At 42.6% G+C, this 21,570-nt stretch overlaps 1 protein-coding gene across 1 annotated transcript; it reads right to left on the bottom strand.

Moving 5' to 3' along the window:
* Positions 1-882: 882 nt before the first annotated feature.
* Positions 883-14,445, bottom strand: NUDC (nuclear distribution C, dynein complex regulator). The gene is made up of 9 exons (XM_081017671.1): positions 14,240-14,445; positions 11,237-11,314; positions 8,110-8,313; positions 7,592-7,678; positions 7,096-7,209; positions 6,546-6,740; positions 5,916-5,999; positions 5,102-5,220; positions 883-2,318 (listed from the first exon to the last, which is right to left on the bottom strand). Exons 1-9 carry the CDS (start codon positions 14,333-14,335, stop codon positions 2,267-2,269), a joined length of 1,029 nt encoding a protein of 342 aa, XP_080873797.1. The 5' UTR covers positions 14,336-14,445; the 3' UTR covers positions 883-2,266.
* Positions 14,446-21,570: the final 7,125 nt, after the last annotated feature.

Here is a 21,570-nt window from a genome sequence, read left to right as displayed (position 1 = left end):
TAAAGCACAATGGCAACACTACTTCTACAGCATTAGGAGGGGCAGCTATTGAACTGCTTGGTCACTTTTACTCATTTTGTTCTCTTGTTTTCATTTTAAATGCACTGGGCTCTTGGAAGGAAGACCTGCACCTTTCCCCCTTGTACCCCAGAGGTTTTGGTCCTATGAGGCTAGTCACACCTTGCTAAGTCAATGGACAGAAGACAGGATAATCAGACTTGCAAGGAAGAGAAACACATTTCTGCAGGCACAAAACAGGTGAAAGCTTTGTTGTGTGCCAGCCAGCAAGGGTCGGTAGACAACCAAGGCCATTCCAAGGTTCAGAGGATGACAAAAGAGCACAATGGCACAGGGACACTGTATGCTGTTGCCTCATGGTGGAAAGTCGAACAGTCATGGGATGGCCACAGGGCGCAAATGAATGGGGTCAATGGCCTGTAGTCAGCTTAGGAAAAAGGGGAAAGGTTGCAGCTTGCACCACAGGGAGCAGGGGTGGAACAGCCCACCGTCAAAGCATGTGAGGGGTGCCTGACAGCCTGAAACTTATTTACAATGACAGGCTACAATGCTGTACATCAGTCTATGTCAACCTGGTGCTCTCCAGGTGTTCAGAACTACAACTCCCATCAGCCGAAACCAGCACTGCCTTGAATGCCGTATATTCTATGCCCTTGCCTATATTTTATTCCCAGTCACTGCTCTTCCGTCACTGGAAGAACAAGGGTTCATAAATACTCTAATTACAGTTTAGGAAGGTACGGACCATTTTTTCTTTAATATTTCATACCTTCATAAACTCTGTAAAAGCTGCTAGCTACTTTCTGGTGGCTCAAAAGTTATTCTGGTAGACGGATAACTGGAATATAGTCACATGACACCACATGAAAACATCACCTTTTTATTTATACATGCAGAATACAAGCTGTTTTTAAAGCAACCATCACAAAAAAAAATAGAACATGCAGAAGGCTCTTGCTTGGCATGTCCAACGCCGAAAGGGGAATGTATGTGGAGTTGCTTCAATGAGGTGGACAGCTGGTCTCTAACAAACCAGAGATCTGTCTGCCATCCAACATGTGTCTGTTGACAGCAGAAAAACCTTGCCTACTGCTAGTTTTAGACACCAGCATTGTTTGTATGGATCAATTCATTTTAGCTACAACAAGAGTAGAGCAAGTCAACCTTTTTGAAGTAACTGATCACTTAACAGACCCTTCCTATTACTAAATATTGGTTATGTAAGGCCAAATCACCAGCAGTATTGCAACAGGAAGGATAAGGAAGTCATTCTGAAGGGCAAAAACCTCTAATATCTGGGGCAAATATACACGACGGAAGCTCTGAAATGGGTCCATTAGGGCCTGGCAGAAACAGCTGAGTGACAGATCCAAGTGGAACAACATGTAGGACTGATATACCAGATTCTGATGTGGCCTAAACAGTTTGATACTCCTACACTCCATCCATAAGCCTAAACACAGATGCAAAAGCAATCTATCCCTTTTGCCTCCAAGCTTCTGAATTTAACACTTGAAATACTACGGTAACTTTAGAGGTTATAGAAAGTTCTGACAAGCAGATACATGGGTGCTTTGTGAAGCTGCTTCTCGTGCTTTCATTTTAACGTCTAATGGGAACTTTCTTGAGTGAAGTGCTTATCACTCCAACACAAGCTATTCCTTGGGGACAATGGTGCAAGTGCAACAAGCATGAGACACCTGTGGATCAAATTTGTCAGTAGTTTTTCTTGCAATGTCTGAAAATGCTCAGCATTGTTGCACTGAATTAGAAGTCTGCAGGGGTTGCTTTGTTTGTAGAAGGAAGGCTGCAGGAAGACTTTCAGCTCTGATTTCAAGAGCAGGAGCTGGGAGAGTAGAGGATGATGAAGGCTGAGTATCTCTCTTGCTACTTAAATTATTGTATTTTTAATGATACTTCCTAGACACTAAGCAAGAACCAAGGGACAATCTGATTCCATCAAGTACTCCCTTTTCCCATCACTCCTTCCTCTCCCTGAAATATTCTTCCCTGTGCAAAGGTAAAATGGGCCTTAGGTGATTGATACTGCTGTTGAAAATCCAGAAGCGTAAGCAGTGTGCTACATGGATTAACCAGTGCAGCTCTTTTTACACAGAAAGTTCACTCTGAGGTGATGTGAGCAGTCCCAGGGCTGGGTGAAACGACTATACTGTCCTGCTGATTTATTTTCATTTATATTTTATCCTAATGAGTTTAGAGGGGGGGGGGGAGAAAAAGGCCAACCATATCAGTTGAATTTTGCTTTTGAGAAATCCATTTCTGGATGCTGTTCCATGAACCTGTAAATATGAAAGAAGCACACATTAGCTGAAAAAGCTAGGAAAGAAGGATCAGCAAGGCAATGTTATGAGTACGTGAAAATCAGTACTGCCCTCCCTAGGACCATGTACCTACTCTGAGTTTCACTTGCCAGGTAAAAATGAATTTACTTAAAAAATCAGGATTGTGTTGCTGCTTTCAGCATTTATTTATAGCTCTTGTATGCTACTGTACACTCTGGGGTTTCAAGACAGTTTATAAGAGTTACAGTTTTGGTTGACAGATGCTTTGGTTTTTTTAAAAAATACATTGTTTTTATTATGGTCCACATGCCTCGTGTTTTATTGGTTGATATTTCACCACTGGGGGTTTGAGGAATTGCATCAAGCTGAAAACAGATGCCACACTTTGATGCTACCCATTTTGGTTGTTGCATATCGTGCCATGTTTGAGTACATGTGCAGTGTTAGGAAGATGCCCTCACTGTTACATGATGTCAACTTCATTATGCAGTCTAACCAGCTGGCTCAGGGAAAAGGCCCACCTAGTCCAGCATTCCATTCTCACAGTGGCCAACCAGATGCCAATAAGAAGTCCACAAGCAGGACTGCAGCACAACATTCTTTTCCCCACGTGTGATTCTCAGCAACTGGTATATACTTGTGAAAGGGTCTGTGAAGGAAAACACACTACTGGCCCCTGGGCCATTATCTGAAAAATAAAGCAGCCTCTTAAATGCAGGCAGCTGTCATACTGGTTATTAAGGTCATTAAGCTACTGTAGGACCACCCTCCACCCTGTCTTGGAACATCACAGGTGACCCTGATATCATTATGACTCTGACTAACTGTAGCCTATGATGCTGCCTTAAGTCTCCCATTAGCAGTATCAGTAATATTGCCCCATAACGACGTACTACAGTTGTAAATGAGGAACGACAAATTAATCTAACGTGCCCTTGGGAACTATTAGCTTCAGTTCAGACACGTAGCACCTGGCTTATAGAAATGAGTTTTCAAGTCTATGCAAACATCATTTCTGTTTGTGCAATAAGAACACCATGGACTGAAGGGGAACCTTAGAGAAAAACATGTTTAAAAGTCAGGCTTCAGATCTTTCTGGAAGATTTGCTGTGACTTGGGTCTCTTTACCACCAAAACCATGCCAGGAACACGACACAGAAGTATTCAATCTTTTATGCAGCACTTAGCTCATGCCCTTGTTTATTTTGGTGACAAATCTGTTCTTTAGATTATATTTTTGCAATTCTCCAGTTATAAATGAAAAGAAAGAATATAAACACATTAACATTCAAATGAAGAGAAAATGTGGTGGTGGTGAAACAATATATGGAAGGGGACTGAAGGGAAAAGTGGGTTAAGGTGCATCAAGCACATGAAAGATACAGATGAACGACGATTCTGCAAGTTAGATCTTTATACATTGCCCAATTGATGGGATGAAGTTCAAAGCACTGCCTTAAAATCACTCCACTGGACACATGCGGAGTCTGGCAAAACAGGCAGGTAGCTGGGTGGTCTGTGCTAGTGAGCAACAGCAAAGAGATTGTATGCTTCCAAGTTACCAGGTTCCATACATTTGTCACCTGGCAAGTCATTCTGGACTGGCAATCTTAAAACTATCAGCCTGTATTTGTCTAGTAGCCACAGGGAGCAAAAAACTGTGCATGGGTGATTGAGTATCCAGCAAAGCAACCAGGTAGGCTGCCAGAGGATAAAAATCATTGCCCAGCATAGAAATGTAGCAGGATGCCCATCTCTCATTGTTTGGCCCAAAGTCAATGAGCTCAGATGTGAAGCAGCTAAACTATTATTTAAATCAGCCTCCTTACCATTACAGCCATTAGCAGCAGTGAAGGGAAAATAGGATTCATGGTGGAAATCTTGAAAAAGACCCTGTTTTTGACTTGGACATATATTTGAGTAAAGTGCAAATTCTTAGCTCATCAGCAACACTAAAGACTTCTTCTGAAGCATTGAACAAAGCTCTACAGGTAACAGAAGCAGATGCTGCTGCATTTGATGCTTGCCAATATTAAGACAGTGCATAGCACCTCAGTTCTACTCAGAGTAGACCCACTGAAATGTATAACTCTCAGCTGGTCATACCCATTAATTTCAGTGGAACCATTCTGAGGCTATGGATGCTGCTATTGTGATCAGCCTCTTGTTCTGGCTTTGAAGCACATGGCGATTACAGTCACACAGCACGTAATTGCGCCAAGCAGAGATGGTACTGCCAGGTAGGTAGCTGTGTGCCCTGTAGTTACCCTCTTTCCAACCCAGAGAGCAGGAAGCATCACCCTGCATGGCCTTAACAGGATACTTACTCACAGAAGCATATAGGCAACCTCTGCCAAACAGGGCAATAAAGCTATAAATGAATGTCTAGCGATCCATCTATTGCTGGGGTGAAAGAGGTTAAGCAATCTGGCTCTGAGGAAATTATAGTTACACACCACATAATTGATAAAAGCCGAGATGGTACTGCCAGGTCATTTGTTCCTGGACAGTGCCCTACTCCCTGGACCTAGAGCTGAACTATACCTGAGCCACTTCTCACCAACAAGGACTTCTTGCATTCATTGGCCACCAAGATGTGGGTTGGTTTGTGATGCTGTTGACTATATGGATATTTTACTGATTTTGAATTTTAAACTATCAAGGGTACAGGTAATTTGGTGGTACAGCAATGCACAAATGCAGATATCTGTGCTCAGAGAGCGACCCTTCATACTTTCCCCTCATATTCCCCATGAGACACACAAACTGGTCTTACTCACTTTTTCAGGATGTCCTGCTTCTTCTGCTCATCAGATGTGGGGAGGCCCATTGATTTCTGCCGCTGGTCATACATCATTTTCTCCACCATGCTGCGGGTTTCACTGTCCAGATCTGATAACTGGTTGCAGTGGGAACAAAGCAATGTGGTTTCACCATGGTGCTGGGAATCATTGAGATTCACGCCCCAGCCCTTTCCTTCTCAGCACTTTCTAGCTGCTGCCTTCCTGGCAGCATGCATACCAAGGATCTCTGAGTCACGGGCTGAGCAGCCAGAACCATTGCTGGCAGCAGCATATAAAAGAAGAAACCTGTGCCTCTTTACGGAAGCACAACAACCTCTGAGAGCCACAGGATTGTGTGTAATGACTTTGTGTTCTATGAGTTCACCCACTGAAGATGGCACAAAAGTCTTGACAATTTTTAAACCAAGGAAAAGTATTCATTGTGGGAAATACATCGGGAAAGGACAGTGGTAGAGCATCTGCTTTCTATGCAGAAGTTCAATCCATGGCATTTCTAGGAAGGGCTAGAGAAGACCCCAGTCTGAGACCCTGGGGAGCTGCTGCCAATCAGTATAGACAATACTGAGCTAGATAAACCAATGGTCTGATCTGATAGAAGACAGCTTCCTCTGTTCTGACCCAGTGAACACTATCAAATGATGAACTCTCCAGATGAATAGTATATGTGCTTGTTCCATGAAACAACAAGCTGTCACTCATCCTTTTAAATAAAAAATTAAGAGCATGAAATGATGCCTGTCGAAAGCCCACAAGCAGGGCATGACCACAACTGAGCAGGAAAAGCACTCACTTTTGAGTTCTCTGGGTTAATTTTCTTGGTGTTAATCTCTGGGTCTGTTTGGACTAACTTGTTCCACCATTCCATCTTGTTGATCTAAAAGAAACAAGATTGCAGAATGAAATGTTTTTACAACCAGCGTTATTCATTAAAGTTGTTAGTCTAGGCTAGGGCAACCCAAAGTAATTTACAACCAAAAAGGCAGTAAAGCCAAGAGGAAACAGAAACAGATTTAAAAAAGGCTTCTAAAAGGCTGCAGATAGTTTAAGACCAAAGGCCTCGTTATAGGGGAATGTTTTCGCCTAGTGCCTGAATATATACAATGATGGTGCCAGGTGAACCTCCCTGGTGAGAGAATTCCACGGAAAAGAGTACCTTCTCTGAAAAGCAGGGGATGAGGGAGGGGACGTGGGATGGAAAGGGAGGTGACCAAAGATTTTCAGATAACATCCTGGCCTTGTGGCTCACTGTGGAATGGTAGCCCATTTGATTTGGATGATCAGACAAAATAAAAAGTAGTATTCCGATTGCCAGCTCAGTTTTTGAAGCTCCTCTTCAACTGGACGGAACAAGCAGCACATTCAAGAATTTACAACTCTACCCAAATTAGGCATGAAAATGGCCTGAAGCTTTTGCTGTTACCTTCTCCAAATGCACAGTGACTATTTTCCCATCCTCGATCAGCCATGAACTCTCCTCCACCTTCACCTCGTTATATAAGTCTTCATCAATCACAGGTGGGTGGCCCTTTAGTCCCACCTTCAGGTGCCGTCTCTGTATGTCGACCAACATATCCTTACCCTTCAGCCTGAAGTTGACTTTAAATGGGACGGCCAGCTAGACAGGAGAAGGAGCAAGAGGGTGCATTGAATCCACACATATAAACCTCTGGTACGGACAATTTGTTAACTGTTACTTGCGGCAATCTATTCCGCCACAGATGCTATATCAGGTCTCCAAGTTTTTTCTTTCTGGAACTGATTCTGTGTCCCAAACTAGTATGGTCTGAAACAGTCATTAATTAACAAGACTGAGACCCAGAAAGAACAACTCCCAATGTTATTCACCGCCCGTATGTATTTCCCCCCCTTAACAATCAATGCAGGACAGACCTGTCTTTTTATGACTCATCATTAAGTTTATCGCCTAGTTAAAACATCTCATGTTCTTAAAAAACACACCCTATACTTACATCCAGTTCAGAGAGGGTCTGTGTCCACCTGTAGTTTGGAAGGTCTGCCCCATTCCCAGAGTTTGGTTTAAGCTTGCCTTTGTCCTTCTCATCTTCTTCCTCCTCATCTGTATCCTAGACAAAACACAGCAAAAAGTAAAAATACTTCTTAGTGTTCAACTTTTAGCAAGCTAAATTCATGTAGTCTTTTTCCTGCCTGTTGTATCTTCTGTATAATTGGTGGTTCAGAGGTTCTGCATGAACCTTCTTGAAAGATTATCTTGCTCATGAATTTAGTTTTGAATAGTTCTAAGGCCTCAACAACTCCTATGTGAGTTCTTTGAAACAAAGCAATCCAGAGGTTCTCCAGAGGTTCACGTGTATAAACCCTATAATTCTATTCTGGTAAGCATATTGTGTGAGCATTCACAACCAAAAACCATCTTAAACCAATGTAGGTTTAAGATGGGAACCAATATCTGTTCACAAGTTTCAAAAACTTCTGAGAATAAATTACCTGTTTGCTGGACTCGGGAGATTCTACTGGATTCTCAGCAGGTTTGGAAGGGATACCTTGGGCCTCATTTTCTTTCTTCTCTTTTTTCTGTTTTAGAAGATAACAGTTGAGAACTACAAACGTCTGTGAAATGTTATTTACTGTTAATAGAAGTAGCACCCTGCCCCTTTGTTAGTTCAAAGCGGCTGGGGAGGGGAGAGGGCTTTTTGCTACTTCAAAGCATTATAAGTAGTTGTGATGATTTTGCCTTGTGGTACATTGTGGGGAATTTCCAGATACAGAATATATAAAGGTCTGGGAAGTGCTATGGCTTACAACATAAGCAAAGAGAAGGAACTGATTAGAGATATTCTAAGACAGTATCAAAATAATTCTATAGGAGTTGATGCTTTCATGGTTGGTTAAATGCAGTCTTCAATCAAATGGAAAGCCACTGATAACCTATCAAGCCAGACATAAGCAATATACTTGTTCTTCCATTACAGTGAAGATCCAGTTACAACAAATGGGATTCACACCTGGTCAATTTCCAGTTGCAACCTTTCTGCCTCCTCCTCAGTCAGTTCTTTAATCCTTGGCTCACTTTCTTCCTGTTTTTCTTCTTTGGCAAGTTTTGCAGCACGCTCTGCTTTCTCCCGCTTTTCTGCCTCTTGACGGGCCTTCTTCTCTTTCTGTGCTTTCAGAGCCAGCTTGTTGTGGCGACTGAATGTCTCTGTGATTAACTGGGGAGACGGAATAAATCCTGTGAAAAACTAGTTAAGAAGCAGCATCCTGTAGTAGATAAAATGGCTTTATCTTTCACTGTGGTCTAACTAAAGGTGGGCTCTTCTATCAAAGGAAGGGACTGCTTAGTATCAATTCCACCCCCACCCCTCCAATTTGATACATTTGGTGATAAAGGGGATCAGGATTACTTTCATATCACTTTCAAGTTCTATCATCAGCCAATATATTATGGGGCTGGACATATGATGTGACCACCATTAGCTATAGAAAGGCTATTAATTAATTAATTAATTAAATTTCTAGATCACCCTTCATCACAAGATCTCAGGGATGTTCACAGAATAAAATACAAGATAAAATACAAGAAAATAATTAAAACAGAAACAACAAAACAATACAGTGGTACCTCGCAAGACGAATGCCTCGCAAGACGAAAAACTCACAAGATGAAAGAGTTTTTCATTTTTTGAGTTGCTTCGCAAGACGAATTTCCCTATGGGCTTGCTTTGCAAGACGAAAAACGAAAAAAACGAAAATGTCTTGCAAGTTTGTTTCCTTTTTCTTAAAACCATTAATACCCAGGGTGACTTCGAGGAGCAACTCATAGCACGCGGTGTGGTAGCCTTTTTTGAAGACTTTGGTGATTTTGAAGACTTTGGGAAACCGTGCTTCGCAAGACGAAAAAACTCGCAGAACGAATTAATTTCGTCTTGTGAGGCACCACTGTAATGCCTCCTCCCCACAAACACACTTAGAAGGCTGTAGAATATTAATCTGCCAAGGGCCTGACTGAAGAGGAATGTTTTCGTCTGATGCCTAAAAAGATATACAGTGGTACCTTGGTTTAAGAACAGCTAAGTTTATGAACAACTTGGATTAAGAATGCTGCAAACCCAGAAGTAGGTGTTTTGGTTTGTGAACTTTGCCTTGGAAGCAGAACATGTTCCGCTTCCTGTTGAGTGTAAATTGAGTCCCCCGCTGCTATGGGAAAGCACACCTTGGTTTAAGAATGCTTTGGTTTAAGAACGGACTTCCGGAACGGATTACGTTTGTAAACCAAGGTACCACTGTACTGAAGGAGCCAGGTGAGCCTCCCCGGGGAGAGCATTCCACAAACGGGGAGCCACTACAGAAAAGGAGGCACGTGAATAAGGGCCTCAGATGATGAATGCAGAGTCCGGGACGATTTGTATGGGGAGAGGCGGTCCCTGAAGTAGAGGTCTTGAGATTCCTATCAACTAGGGAGCTTTTCTTCCATCAGGGCTCATTAAAAAATGTTACTTGCAGTAACTTATCAGCCCTTTTTCCAAGAGCCCAGAGTTGGAATGACAGGAATACCTTTGCCCACAATTCAGGGAAAAGAGAGAGAGAGGGGTGTGGGGAGAAGAGAGAGACTGAAGGTCAGGGCTCTAATATGTTTGCTGCAAGAGGTGATGTAGTCATCTGACTGCATAACAGACTGAATTTTAAGAATTCCTGCTGCTGGGTGACCTTCACAGCTGCTGCAGCAACTAAAGGCCATTAACAGAAGAACTGACATTGGAACACATGATCCAACGTGCCCTTTGGACAGTGACATGTTGAAGACTTGTGCCTACTGAAAAAAACAGATTAAAATCTTGTGCCTCACATTTTAAAAAAATAGACGCAATCTTTAGATAGTGTGTAACTTAGATATGAATTGAGAAATCTCTGGTTCCATCCATAATATGGAATCTGACTTGTTAGCATAGACTCTGGTAGCTGTAACTGAATTGTATGTTTCTACTGACCTCCCCCCTCTCATTTTATCAACTTTTTAAAAAGCAGAAAAGCATTCCTCTGTAACATGAATTCCTGTTTCCATGTCCCTAACACCATTGTTCCACAATGTCCACTGGCTTCTTGCATTCATCAGGATTCTGCCAGGTAAAGAAAAATCCAAACTCTTAAATCACTCAACTTTTCTCCACTTTAAATATTAATATTCCTCCCCCCCAACATATGCAACACAAAAGAAAACCTTGCTGCAATAATCCCACTTCCACTTCTTATATTGACTTGAGAAACAGGCTTGGATTGAACTTCTAAGGACAAAAAGAATAGCCTGACATGGAAAATGTCTCAGAGAATGGAAGGGCAATCTGGCAACCTGTAGCGTTAATGATGCATAGAGGGGTGCAACATCTCACTTCTTATACAAGGCCTCATTTAAGACCTCAGTAGTTAAAAAAAATCCTCCACATTTCTATGTAGATTGATTTTATTTAATCTAATTCCTTGTTTTTTTGGGGGGGATATACAGATTTCTCTGAAGTTCTTACATTCACTAGAAGATTAAGTAAGAGTTGTCAAATTCTAAAGGTAGGCTATGTCATATGCTTCCCCTCCTAAAATTAGCAAAGGAACTAAATAATCACATAGCATCTAAGATCACCAGCAGCATTTCTCACATTGTTAAGCAAACTTTTCTGTTGGGGGCGGGGGAAAAGCTACCACTGCAGAAGTGGACTTTAGTGCTTTTCTAGGAGTGAACAAACAGAGCAAGCTGGAATTATTGATCCATTGGTGTCTGTTGGAGTTAACTCAGTACGTCTCAGCATGCTTGCTTTTGAAGCTAGCCTTTGTTCAAACAGCAGCCAAAAAAAAATCACAACCAAACAACCTCTCCACTCTCCAAAAAGGTTGTTAGTAGTGTCATCTGCAGATGTGTATATGCTCCTGGCCTTTCACAACTGAGACGTGTGTTTATTGGGACCCACGTTATACCTGTGACTGCTCTGCTGTGGCCGTTTTTAATTCTGAATTTTAAATTGCTGCAACCATTTCTGGGACCTGCTGGTGAAGGGCTGGTGGGAAACCCAGCCAGATGGGCGGGGTATAAGTAATAAATTATTATATTATTATTATAAATTTAACAACAACTGATAAACAGGATACCTTCTCAGCAGCACCCTCTTCTCCTCCTACAAAGAAATCAGTCTTGCGCCTCAAGAAGCTAAAAAAGGTGTTCACAAGCTGTAAGGAAAGGATACAATGTTTTCAAGAACTTGTTCCAAACTCCACAATGAGGAATATGCTCTTTAAAAATTCAATGTCTCTTACAAGTGATCTGATTTGTAAAAGAGCTCCCAATATTGTTTCAGTAGCAATGCAATATATGATATTAATGGCTGCTGATAATATTTCACTATCAAACTTTGCTTTCATGATGTCAAAATGCTAAATGCCTTCTTACATACCTTTCTGTTCTTGTTAGGTTATACATAATGGGAACTGAAGCGCTCAAAGAGGATGTGCAAAAACAAAATATGGCAAGGAAGAAGTTGGCTAGTTGGACAAATAATTTTGTTTTTAATTCATATTTTTTCCACAATATATATATGTAAGATTGACTGCCACTGCAAGATGATGTGATGGCCACAAACTTAGTCAGCTTTTAAAAAGGATTTGGCAAATTCATGGAGCAAAGCACTATTTACCATAATGATAGCTAAATGGAAGCTCCATATTCCATAACAGCAGGAAACCCATCGCCCTCCAACTGTTGTTAGATACCAATCCCCATCAACCCCAGAAGCAAATCACGTTACTCAACTGCAGTGTGATTTGCTTTATTATCAAGCCCAACAACCCAGAAGATGGAAAACCACTGTTTGGCTCAAAAATCAATAATTATCTAGAAGCTAGCTATGGTCACAGTTTCTAAGGACTTCAATAGGCTAAGGTCCATGTAACCTAGGAACCAGCAGCAAGGCAGATGTCACTTAGGTGCTTACAAGCAGAATGTGAAAAAGGCTTTCTCTCCAGCATAAAGTATTCCGATACTGGCTCTATAGAGCAGAGGTGTGGGGCCAGTATCCCTCTAGATGTTACAGAACTAAAATTGCCACCATTTCTGGCTGCTGGAGTTGATGGAAGTTGGCATTGCAATAGTTGACGGATCATGGGTTCCCCACCCATACAAAATATGGAGCTTCCATTTACCTATCATGGCTAATAGTAACAGGCTTTTGCTCCATGAATTTGCCAAATCCTCCTTAAAGCTATCTAAGCTTGTGACCATCATCCTATAAATTTATTTTGGAAAACAGTTCTTTTGACCAGTCCCACACCTGTTATTAGCCAACTTTATTAGGTGACCATGAGTTTTAATATTATAATGGGAAACTGTTTTCTATAAAGGTCAATATAAATGAAACTGGAAACTTTTGCTTTATGAAACTTAAGTGTATTACAATGATGTCCGTACATGTGATCTTAACACCTTTTGCTGTCTGTTTATGGCACACTTAGATCAACATTTTATGTATCCTTGAATGGCAACAGAAGTTGGATTCTTGTCACGAAATGGATTTTTAGGGTCTATGCTCAAAATAAAAAAAATCCTTCCAGTAGCACCTTTAAGACCAACTAAGTTAGTTCTTGGTATGAGCTTTCGTGTGCAAGCACACTTCTTCAGATACACTGAAACAGAAGTTGCCAGATCCTTCTATATAGTGAGAAGGTGGGGAGGGGTATTACTCAGAAGGGTGGTGGGAATGGGAGATTGGCAGATAGCTGAGATGAGCCTGCTGACGACTCTTAACGACTGTAATGGGTCTTACAGGAAAAGGCAAGGGGTGAGAAGGTGAGAAATGGCTTAGTCATGTATAATGGGATAAGAATCCAATGTCTTTGTTCAAACCAGGTTTCTCCATGGTTTTAAGTTTGGTAATGAGTTGCAATTCAGCAGCTTCTCTTTCCAGTCTATTAGGGTCTATGCTGTTATCTTTCATTAAAACACAGGAATTTCCTATGTCATAAATCAGCATCACACAATACTGAAGGGTGGTCTTATGCTAAAAGCCTACTGTGTTGTCTAAACAGGTGCTTTCTACATTGCACAGAAGCACATACAGGCATTCCCATACTTATGCAGAGAATACTTTCCGGACCTCCACACATATAAGTGAAATCATATAAAGTGGGGAACACCCTCTAAATGCCTATTTCCCCCTGCTCTCCAATCCAGACCAAAATATCTAAAGTTGAAGCTCTGGAGGCAGATGGAGGCTGTGCAGAAAAGCAGCTGTCAGGCTGGGAGGCTGAGCAGCCTAAGCAAAGCCCAGCTGTGCCTCCAGGGCATCCTCAGCTTTCAGTGACATCCTCTTCGGGCTCCAGGGAGGGTCTTCTCACAAGCCACGAGGACTCTCCAGCTCTCTCCTGCCATTTCCTGGTAGGATTAAAGTTATTTATTTATTTATTTCCTGGCACTGTGCCTATATGCAGTTGCAGATGGGTAGAATGCACTAAGAGGTGTGTGTGTGTGTGCCTGTATTTTGAAGGTACCATTTCAAACTTTTTCATGGTGCTTATGGAACTCTCCCAAGATCTAATGGAAGGCATTCACACATTTCCATTATGTCAAGCAACAAAGTGAGTACTATGCTGGCTATCAATGCATCTCCTAGAGACAGGCTACTAGTTAGATGAACCATAAATTTGACCCAGAAGAAATAATAAAACAGTGTCAGAACACAGTGGGTTAAAGTAATGGGGGGCGGGGGGATCGACGAGATGTTGCCTCTCTCTCCTGGAGCAACCCTGCAGCCCTCACCACACATGTCCAAAAGAATTGCTCCAGAGATTCCCCACTTCTCTGGAGCATATTTGGAGGAGGTGTGGGGAGATGCAGGGGAGGGGAAAAGGAAGGTGAAGTCATCCAATTTGGTGGCCATCAGTTGCATTTCATGGCAGGTGTTTTTAACATGCGGGCAGCAGCTGTCGCCTGCTGCTCTTCACCAGCAAACGGTACTCGGAGAGAAGGGAAATCATGAGGGGGAAAGCGGCTGGGCCAGCGAGGGGGTTCGCGAAAGAGAGACTCCAGGAAGGGAGACCGTTAAACGGCGGAGCGGGAGGAGAACTCGGATGAAGGGCCTCCCTTCCTGCCCTCCATCTTACCTCCCGGACGCCGCCTTGGTGCTGCTGGGCCATCGCGAGCAACATGCCGTCGAAGCGCTCCTCGCTATCCGTCCCATCCTCCCCGCTGGCCCCCATCGCCCGCTTAGCCGCTTCGCTCTTATTTCAGCTTCGACCACAGACGCTCCGGCCTCGCTCCTCAGTTACCAGCACGCTCCGTCAGCGGCGCCCCCGGAAGCGGAAACAGCGCGCACTCGCCGAACCCGTTCCTCGGCAGGCTTCTGACCAACCGCCGGCTTCTCTGCGTTAACTGGCAAGGGTTTCGTCCAATCAGAGATAAAAGGGAAGGTCAGGGGACGAACCGTTGGTGGCGGTGTTGGGCTCCGTTTGGCGTCCGTTTCCGTGGTTACCGGTTTCCGATGAGCGCGAAGGACGACGGGAAGCTCTAGAAAGCTCTCGTTCATTCCGGGCGCACGCGGAGTCTAAAGCTCCCACGTTGGTCGCACCGGGGCTTGGTGTTTATTTGTGGCTTGAAATAACGATTTAAGGCGGGACCTCTGTACTCGCTTACCTTGGGAGTTCACCCCATTGAACTCAATGGGGTTTACTCCTGAGCAGGCGTGTGGGGTTGCGCTGTAATCTGTGGGTCCCCAGATGTTGTTGAACTACAACTCCCATCACCCCTAGCTAGCAAGGCCAGAGCTCAGGGATGATGGGAGTTGTAGTCCAACAACATCTGGGGACTCACAGGTTGAGAACGGCTAAGCCTTGCTTGCATGCGTTTTATCTGTTTATTAAAGTTGCATCTTGACGTTCCTCCAATAAACCCAGAGTGTCATCACAACAACCCTGCGAGGTATTGTAAGTGGAGATTTAACTGGCCCTGGCCCAAGGTCGTCAAATGTGCAGTGCCAAGTTTCTTGACACTGCACATTTCAATCCAGGGCTGCTCACTGTCTCGCACAACAAACGTTAAACGTGCTTTGAGTCTGATGTTCTCCAGCTCTTCAGTTTTAGAATTCCTGAATATTGTATCTTTAAAAGCAGCAGGGAGGTAGTTAAGTAATGTGTCCTTTTCAAAAAGAAGGTGGTGGTGGTAGGAGAATTAATCACACCCAAATGTACAACTGAAATGAAAATAACGTATGCCCATCCTGGCAACCACCAACACCACCTAGTGAGTTTATAGTAAATGAAAGATTAGAACAGGGTCCCCGTGGTTTGTAGCTCAGTCTCTTAGCCACCATGCTATGCCATAAATAAATGCGTACTGTACAATAAATGTACTTTAGCACAATCTTATTCATACTTGCTCAGAAATGAGCCCTACAGACAAGGTGTTTAGGATTGCAGACAATTGCATCTTCATGTCATGAGCTTCTAGGTCAGAACTAGGGTTCCTGTGGCCCTCTAGATGTTTGTTGATCTGCAACTCCCACGCTCAGTGACCATGGGTCATGGTGGCTGGGGCTGATGGGAACTGGAGTCCAACAATATCTGGAGGGCCAGATACTGTTTTCCATTTTTGTTGTAGATGGAAAGACATGGAGTGCTAGGAATCCACATATTTCCTGGCTCTCTCCAGTCTTGTGATTTTGCTTTATTTCAGCATTAGCATTCAGGGGCTCCTTTGATCTTCAAAGCAGGATAAAAACAATCCATCTGGGGAAGTCCACCTAAAGCCCTTCCTATGGAGCAATCAACAATGCAGGAAATTGCACAAGGCAAGGTCATCAGAGAGAAACACCTTCTGTTCCACAGACTTCAAGGGTTAAAGTCTATAGATTTAGGCCTAAAGCCAACTTTAGTTCACAAGCGGTCATTCCCGTTTGTAAAAGTTAGAAGATATGTGCAATTTAAAAAGTTGCTAAGAAATGTACAGCCTGAATCTAACATGTTTACATCCAAGTCTAGTACGTTCACCTCAACTGTTTTACCATGAAATTTCCCTGGTTATACCTGTCCCCAGTAAACCATTGTCCCTCTAGAGCTCCTATTTTTGCCTTTTAGATTGTGTCTTTAAAAGTTTTATACCACTTAAAGCACACTCAAAGCATTCTTTCACTCAAAGAATTTTAAGTTGGTCTCTAAGGTGCTACTGGACATTTTATTTATTTATATTGACTCGTCAGACCAACACGGCTACCTACCTGAATCAAAGAATTCTGGGCACTTTAAGGGCTGAAGGGAATTGTAACTGTGGGCAGTAAACTACACTTGTCAGGATTCTTTGTGTAAAGCCATGTGCTTTAAATGTGTGTTAAAAGTATGGTGCATACACAGTCGATGTGTGTGTGTTGTGTGTTATTCCCACAGCAACTTCAAAGTTTGCAAGGCAAAATGAGAACGACATTGTATACATCTTGGGTTCACTTGGAGGAGGTTTAAAAAGTGGAAGAGATATAGAAACAGCTAACCAAAATGATCAGGGGCCTAGAGAAACTCCCCTGTGAAGAAAGGTTATGACTTTTTAGCTGGTCGAGGACAGGAGAACATGACAGAGGTGCATTCCATTGTGGAGAGGCTTTCCCTCTCAAGACCAGAACTCAGGCTAACCCAATGAAGCTGAATTGTGGGAGACTCTGAATAGACAAAAGGAAGTTGTTCTTCATGTAGGGCACAGTTCAACTATGGAATTTTCTGCCAGAAGATGTAGTGATGGCCATGGAAAACTTTGAAAGGGGATGAGGCATATTCATGGAGGGCAAGGTGAGGAGTGGCTACTAGTCATCATGATGGTTATGTATTGTTATACACCACACAGCAGTGTGAGATTCCAGGGGTTCCAGGCAGTTACTCAGGGTTTGTGTGTTTCCTTTTGGACAATGAGGCACAGCAGAGATTATGGTGTCTTTATGATATATGGTTTATTTACACATATATACAACCTGAGCCTACGATGGAGGAGTTCACAGCATTCACACCCCAAGAGGTTCTGGCTTCTCCCATAGCCACAGCAGCCTCTGACTAAAGCAGACCCCAATCATTGCTCTCAGATGTTGCTCTCTGACTCCCTCTCCAGCCCACTGCTTACTATCAGTGTTGCATAACTCATAACTGCAATCCTAAACACTAACCTAACACTGGCATTGTCTTTTAAACTAACTCTCAGCTGTCGTACTCAAGTCCTGATTGTGCACTTACATAGCCTTTTGGTTGGCCACTGAGAACAACATCCAGTAGAGCTCTTACGTTCCTTCCCTTAGGAAAGTTTGCTGCTGCTCACCAGTCCTATTACTTAGAAGCTCTATTTCACCTAATGAGATTTATGATTGTCTTAGTTTGCCCTGCACGCCTCTCACCTGTGCTGCAGGAAAACAAGGCTGTAGAAGTAGTCATAGCCATCGCTCAGCCTATGAGTTACTACAGCACAAACACAAGGCAGGCCTCGCTCTGCTTTTCCCGATACAAGGCCACCATGGCGGATTGCCACAGATGCAGTGCTGTCACCGAAGGCCAAAATGTTCAGGAACTGTGGCCTTGGCTGGGCTTAGCGCAAACAGCCTGCCATGTCCTGCAGCTATGAAAACAAACAGGCATGATGGGAATGGACTTTAGCCCTGTGTCCAGAGTGCTCCTTTTGCTTGAGCTGAAGTTGGCTGGGTCAGGTGGCAATGGTGGAGTTTTCTAGGCACAGGAATGGGAAAAATCCAACTGGGGGACACACAGATAATGTTGACCTAGCATTCAGTTCAGGTAGAAATTCCCCGCCTGTGCATATCTAGATAGGGGTTAGAAACACAGGCTGTTTTTCTGTTGGCACCAGAATTACACATTACAGAGGACACTGCCCTGTAAGCAAGGTTTTTGCCATTACCAGGTCAAAATGCGTCAGCTGGATTAGAACGTTTCAGCAGCGGAACAAGAGGAAACTGGACTACAATTTGGAAAGAACAATGGGGGGAGCTTTATTAAAGATCTGAAGTTAAGTGTTCTAAAAATAACTATGAAAGGAAAAAAAAAAAAAAAACCAGCAAGGAGTTGGGGGAAATAGGTGATTTATGGATTGTAAGAATTCCAGGCGGATAACATGGTTTGGTGGTCAGGGGGAAATTGAACCGGGGACAGGGGGGGAGAACTAAAATCCAAAGGCTTGTCAACTTCTTTTTATTGAACTGGCTTTGTTTTATCTATTATACCTTTTATTTCTTATTTCTGATATTTCTATTATGTGGGGTGTCTTTATTATTAAAAAAAAGGGAAATTGTGGAATGAAAATGGGGTGGGCCCTGGGAAAGAAATTTTTTGTGTTTTTATTAAGGGTATTGATGAGGAGTGTAGAAATTTTAAATTCGAATAATGGTTTAAACAAATTAAGTTTTTAATCAGAACTGAGAGCTTGTGGAGCCAACAATATGAAAAAGGAATATGGTAGGGGTGGGGGAAGGGGGGAGTCCCAGAAAGTGGATATATGAAAATAGGGCTATGAATGTATTTTAATTTTTACTTTCTGTATTTTTGAAAATTTTAATAAATATTATTTAAAAAAAAAAAACAAAATGCGTCAGCTGGACCCTGATTCCACTGACTAAAGTGCATCAGGTGAAGGTTAGGACTGTCCTGTCCTCATGATAGCTAAATAAAACACATCGTCTGCAGAACAAAGTCCCCTATGTCTAGGGCGTCTCTTCAAGTGGTGACTCCTGTAGACACCCGAGGCCCTCTAGTAGGGTGGCAGCTATGCTCTGTCAAAAAAGAGGAAACATGTAACTATAAAATGGCAAAAGACACTGATTTGCATGTGGTGATTTACACATACAGATACCAGCGTAGAGATAATTATTACAATTTAAATAGAAAAACAACACATCTCACCCAAGTGGGGAAGACTGTGCCCATGTGATCTGTGTCTGTGTCCAGGTGCTTCTAACTGTGGATGGGCAACTTCAAGCCCCCACCAGCTCCTGTACAGTGGTACATCAGGTTAAGAACTTAATTCGTTCTGGAGGTCTGTTCTTAACCTGAAACTGTTCTTAACCTGAAGCATCACTTTAGCTAATGGAGCCTCCTCCTGCTGCTGCTGCCGTGCGATTTCTGTTCTCATCCTGAAGCAAAGTTCTTAACCTGAGGTACTATTTCTGGGTTAGTGGAGTCTGTAACCTGAAGCGTATGTAACCTGAAGCATATGTAACCCGAGGTACCACTGTATTTGAATTATTTATATATCTCTATCTCTATCTATCTATCTATCTATCTATCTATCTATCTATATTTCCTTACTTATCAACAGCTATTAGCCATGATAGATGTGTTCTCCCTCCACTGTTGGAGGCAGTATGGCTCTGAATGCCAGTGGCTGGAAACCACAGGTGTGCTCAGGTCCTCCTGAGCTTCCCATAGCCATGTGGTTGGCCACTATGGAAACAGGATGTCGGGCTGTTATTACTGTTGAGCTTTCTCTGGCCTTGCTAACCTATGACTTCCAAGGCAGAGAGTAGAAAGGATGATTTTCCAGTTTTCTTCCTTACAAGAATCCTTTTCAAATAATGTGCAAGATCCGCAGCGAAATGTTGCAGTAACGAATGTTGCTGTTCGGGATTCCAGCCACTCCACTGCTTTCACAAACTCTCTCTCAAGTTATCCAACTTCCACCCTGTAGTCCAGTCAGTGTTTCATGCCCACTTAGACCTCATAAGGCTGTTTAGGCCCCACTCCCTGCCCTGCCCGGGGTCCTTTCTCCTCATTTTTTATTTTAATATTTATGCAACTTTTGGAATTCCTCCAGGTCTACAGAGAGTGTAGGTGTTGTTGTTTTGGCTCCATGAACAACAGCACTCGCACTCTGAACATTAGCTATAGATGGATTATCATATTCATTGTCATTATTCCTTACCCATTTTTCTACATACCTTTCAAAGCAGCTTATGCAGAATGATTTGCAAAATGCAATTAAAACCCCCAAATAACATGTCACTCAGTGAAATGGCAGCAATAAAACATGGGAGTAGCAATTGTAATAAAAAACCATATCAGACCTGATCATAAAACTGAACGGCAGTCGCAAGAAAATTCCCAAAAGAGCAGAAAAGTTAAACATTAAAAGCCTATCCAAATAAAAATGGCTTCAATCATTGCTTAAACACAAAATGGAGAGGGAGAATCCCTGTGGCAATTCGGAGTAGGGATAGGCAAAAATGTCAATTTTGGCTGCTGATTTTTCCAGTCATCAGTTCTCCACATTTACGCATCAGTTTGCAAATAGTCTTTTTTAAAAAAATCCCCATGAAATTTCACCAGCATTTTATTGCAAATTTCTCATAATACACATTTTCTTATGCCATTTTGCCTAAGACACGCACTTTTGCAAAGCTGTTTTCCCTTCTGTATATATGCACACTTTACCCTAGTGTATACTGTTAAGTTGTGGGTGAACATATCAGACGACACAGCAATTCTTCAAACAGCTCTTCTTTATTCACAAGCCAGAACAGAACTGAACTGAAGGGTTCAGCCAGCCTGCTTATATGGAGCTCCAGTACAACGCTACTGTAACAACTTTCTGTAACTATCCAATCACTGAACATCACTTTCAATCCCTTATTTGCATATGTGGACCTGAATGAAAACTATCTACAGTATCCCCCTGCTGGCCCAGGGTGAGAACTTCAGTACATAACATACATTTCAGCACTTTGGCTGAAGAACTGCATTGCAGAATTCAGAGCAAAGTTTGAAGGATTATTGTATTTCAGTACACAGAGTGTTTAGGAAAGTGTTAATTAGGGAGTAGGTTTGCCTTCAAATGTGAATTGAACCACATTTCTCCCCCACTCCCCACACCTAGTGGGGAAATGCCACTAGGAAATGCCACTTTTGTCACCAAGAAGGCATATCAAATGCACGGTGCAGATAATTCTGGGAGCACAAACCTTTCAGGTTCATCCTTGTTTTACATGAGCTGAGAGCACCAGGGCACAGCTAAAGAATTTTAGACTATGACTAGTCTTTTTTGTGTGAGGAGAATATTCTTTAGGTGGCAATGCGTATTTCTTCACTTACTTCAAAATGTGGAAAGCCAGTCTTGCTGTGTTTGGAGGCCCTCCTGCTAATTCCCCTGAGTGGGGCCCAAAGTCCTGTCCTGATGGTACCAACCAGTGGCAAAGGAAGATGGGTGGTGGTGAATTATTATATTTATTGACACAGTGCCTTTTTCTCTGACAAGGCGGCTTACAAATAAAAATAAGAACTGCTAAAAACACAGAAAAACTATAATTTAAAAACAACATGAATGGAATTTATAACTACAAACATATATAAAATCTATGAAAACCATGCGAAAAACAGGAAAGTCTTCCCCTGTCAGTGGAGGGACAAACAAGAAGGGAGCCAGTCAAGTTTCTCTAGTAGCCAATGGAGCTGTTACGGCAAAGGAA

This window comes from Podarcis pityusensis (genome assembly GCF_964106645.2).
Source record: "Podarcis pityusensis genome assembly, chromosome: 8".
In the NCBI taxonomy this organism is placed as follows: Eukaryota; Metazoa; Chordata; class Lepidosauria; order Squamata; family Lacertidae; genus Podarcis; species Podarcis pityusensis.
The sequence above is the reverse complement of the archived record's forward strand: the minus strand, read 5'-3'. Positions and strand labels throughout refer to the sequence as shown.

Bases quoted from the DNA above. Each gene is read 5' to 3' on its own strand.
- NUDC (XM_081017671.1), bottom strand. From the start codon at position 14,335: ATGGGGGCCAGCGGGGAGGATGGGACGGATAGCGAGGAGCGCTTCGAC. The intron at 11,315-14,239 runs GTAAGATGGAGG...CTTTCCTTACAG, and splicing joins ACCAAGGCGGCGTCCGGGAG to CTTGTGAACACCTTTTTTAG. The intron at 5,221-5,915 runs GTGAGTGCTTTT...CACTGCAACCAG, and splicing joins TTAACCCAGAGAACTCAAAA to TTATCAGATCTGGACAGTGA.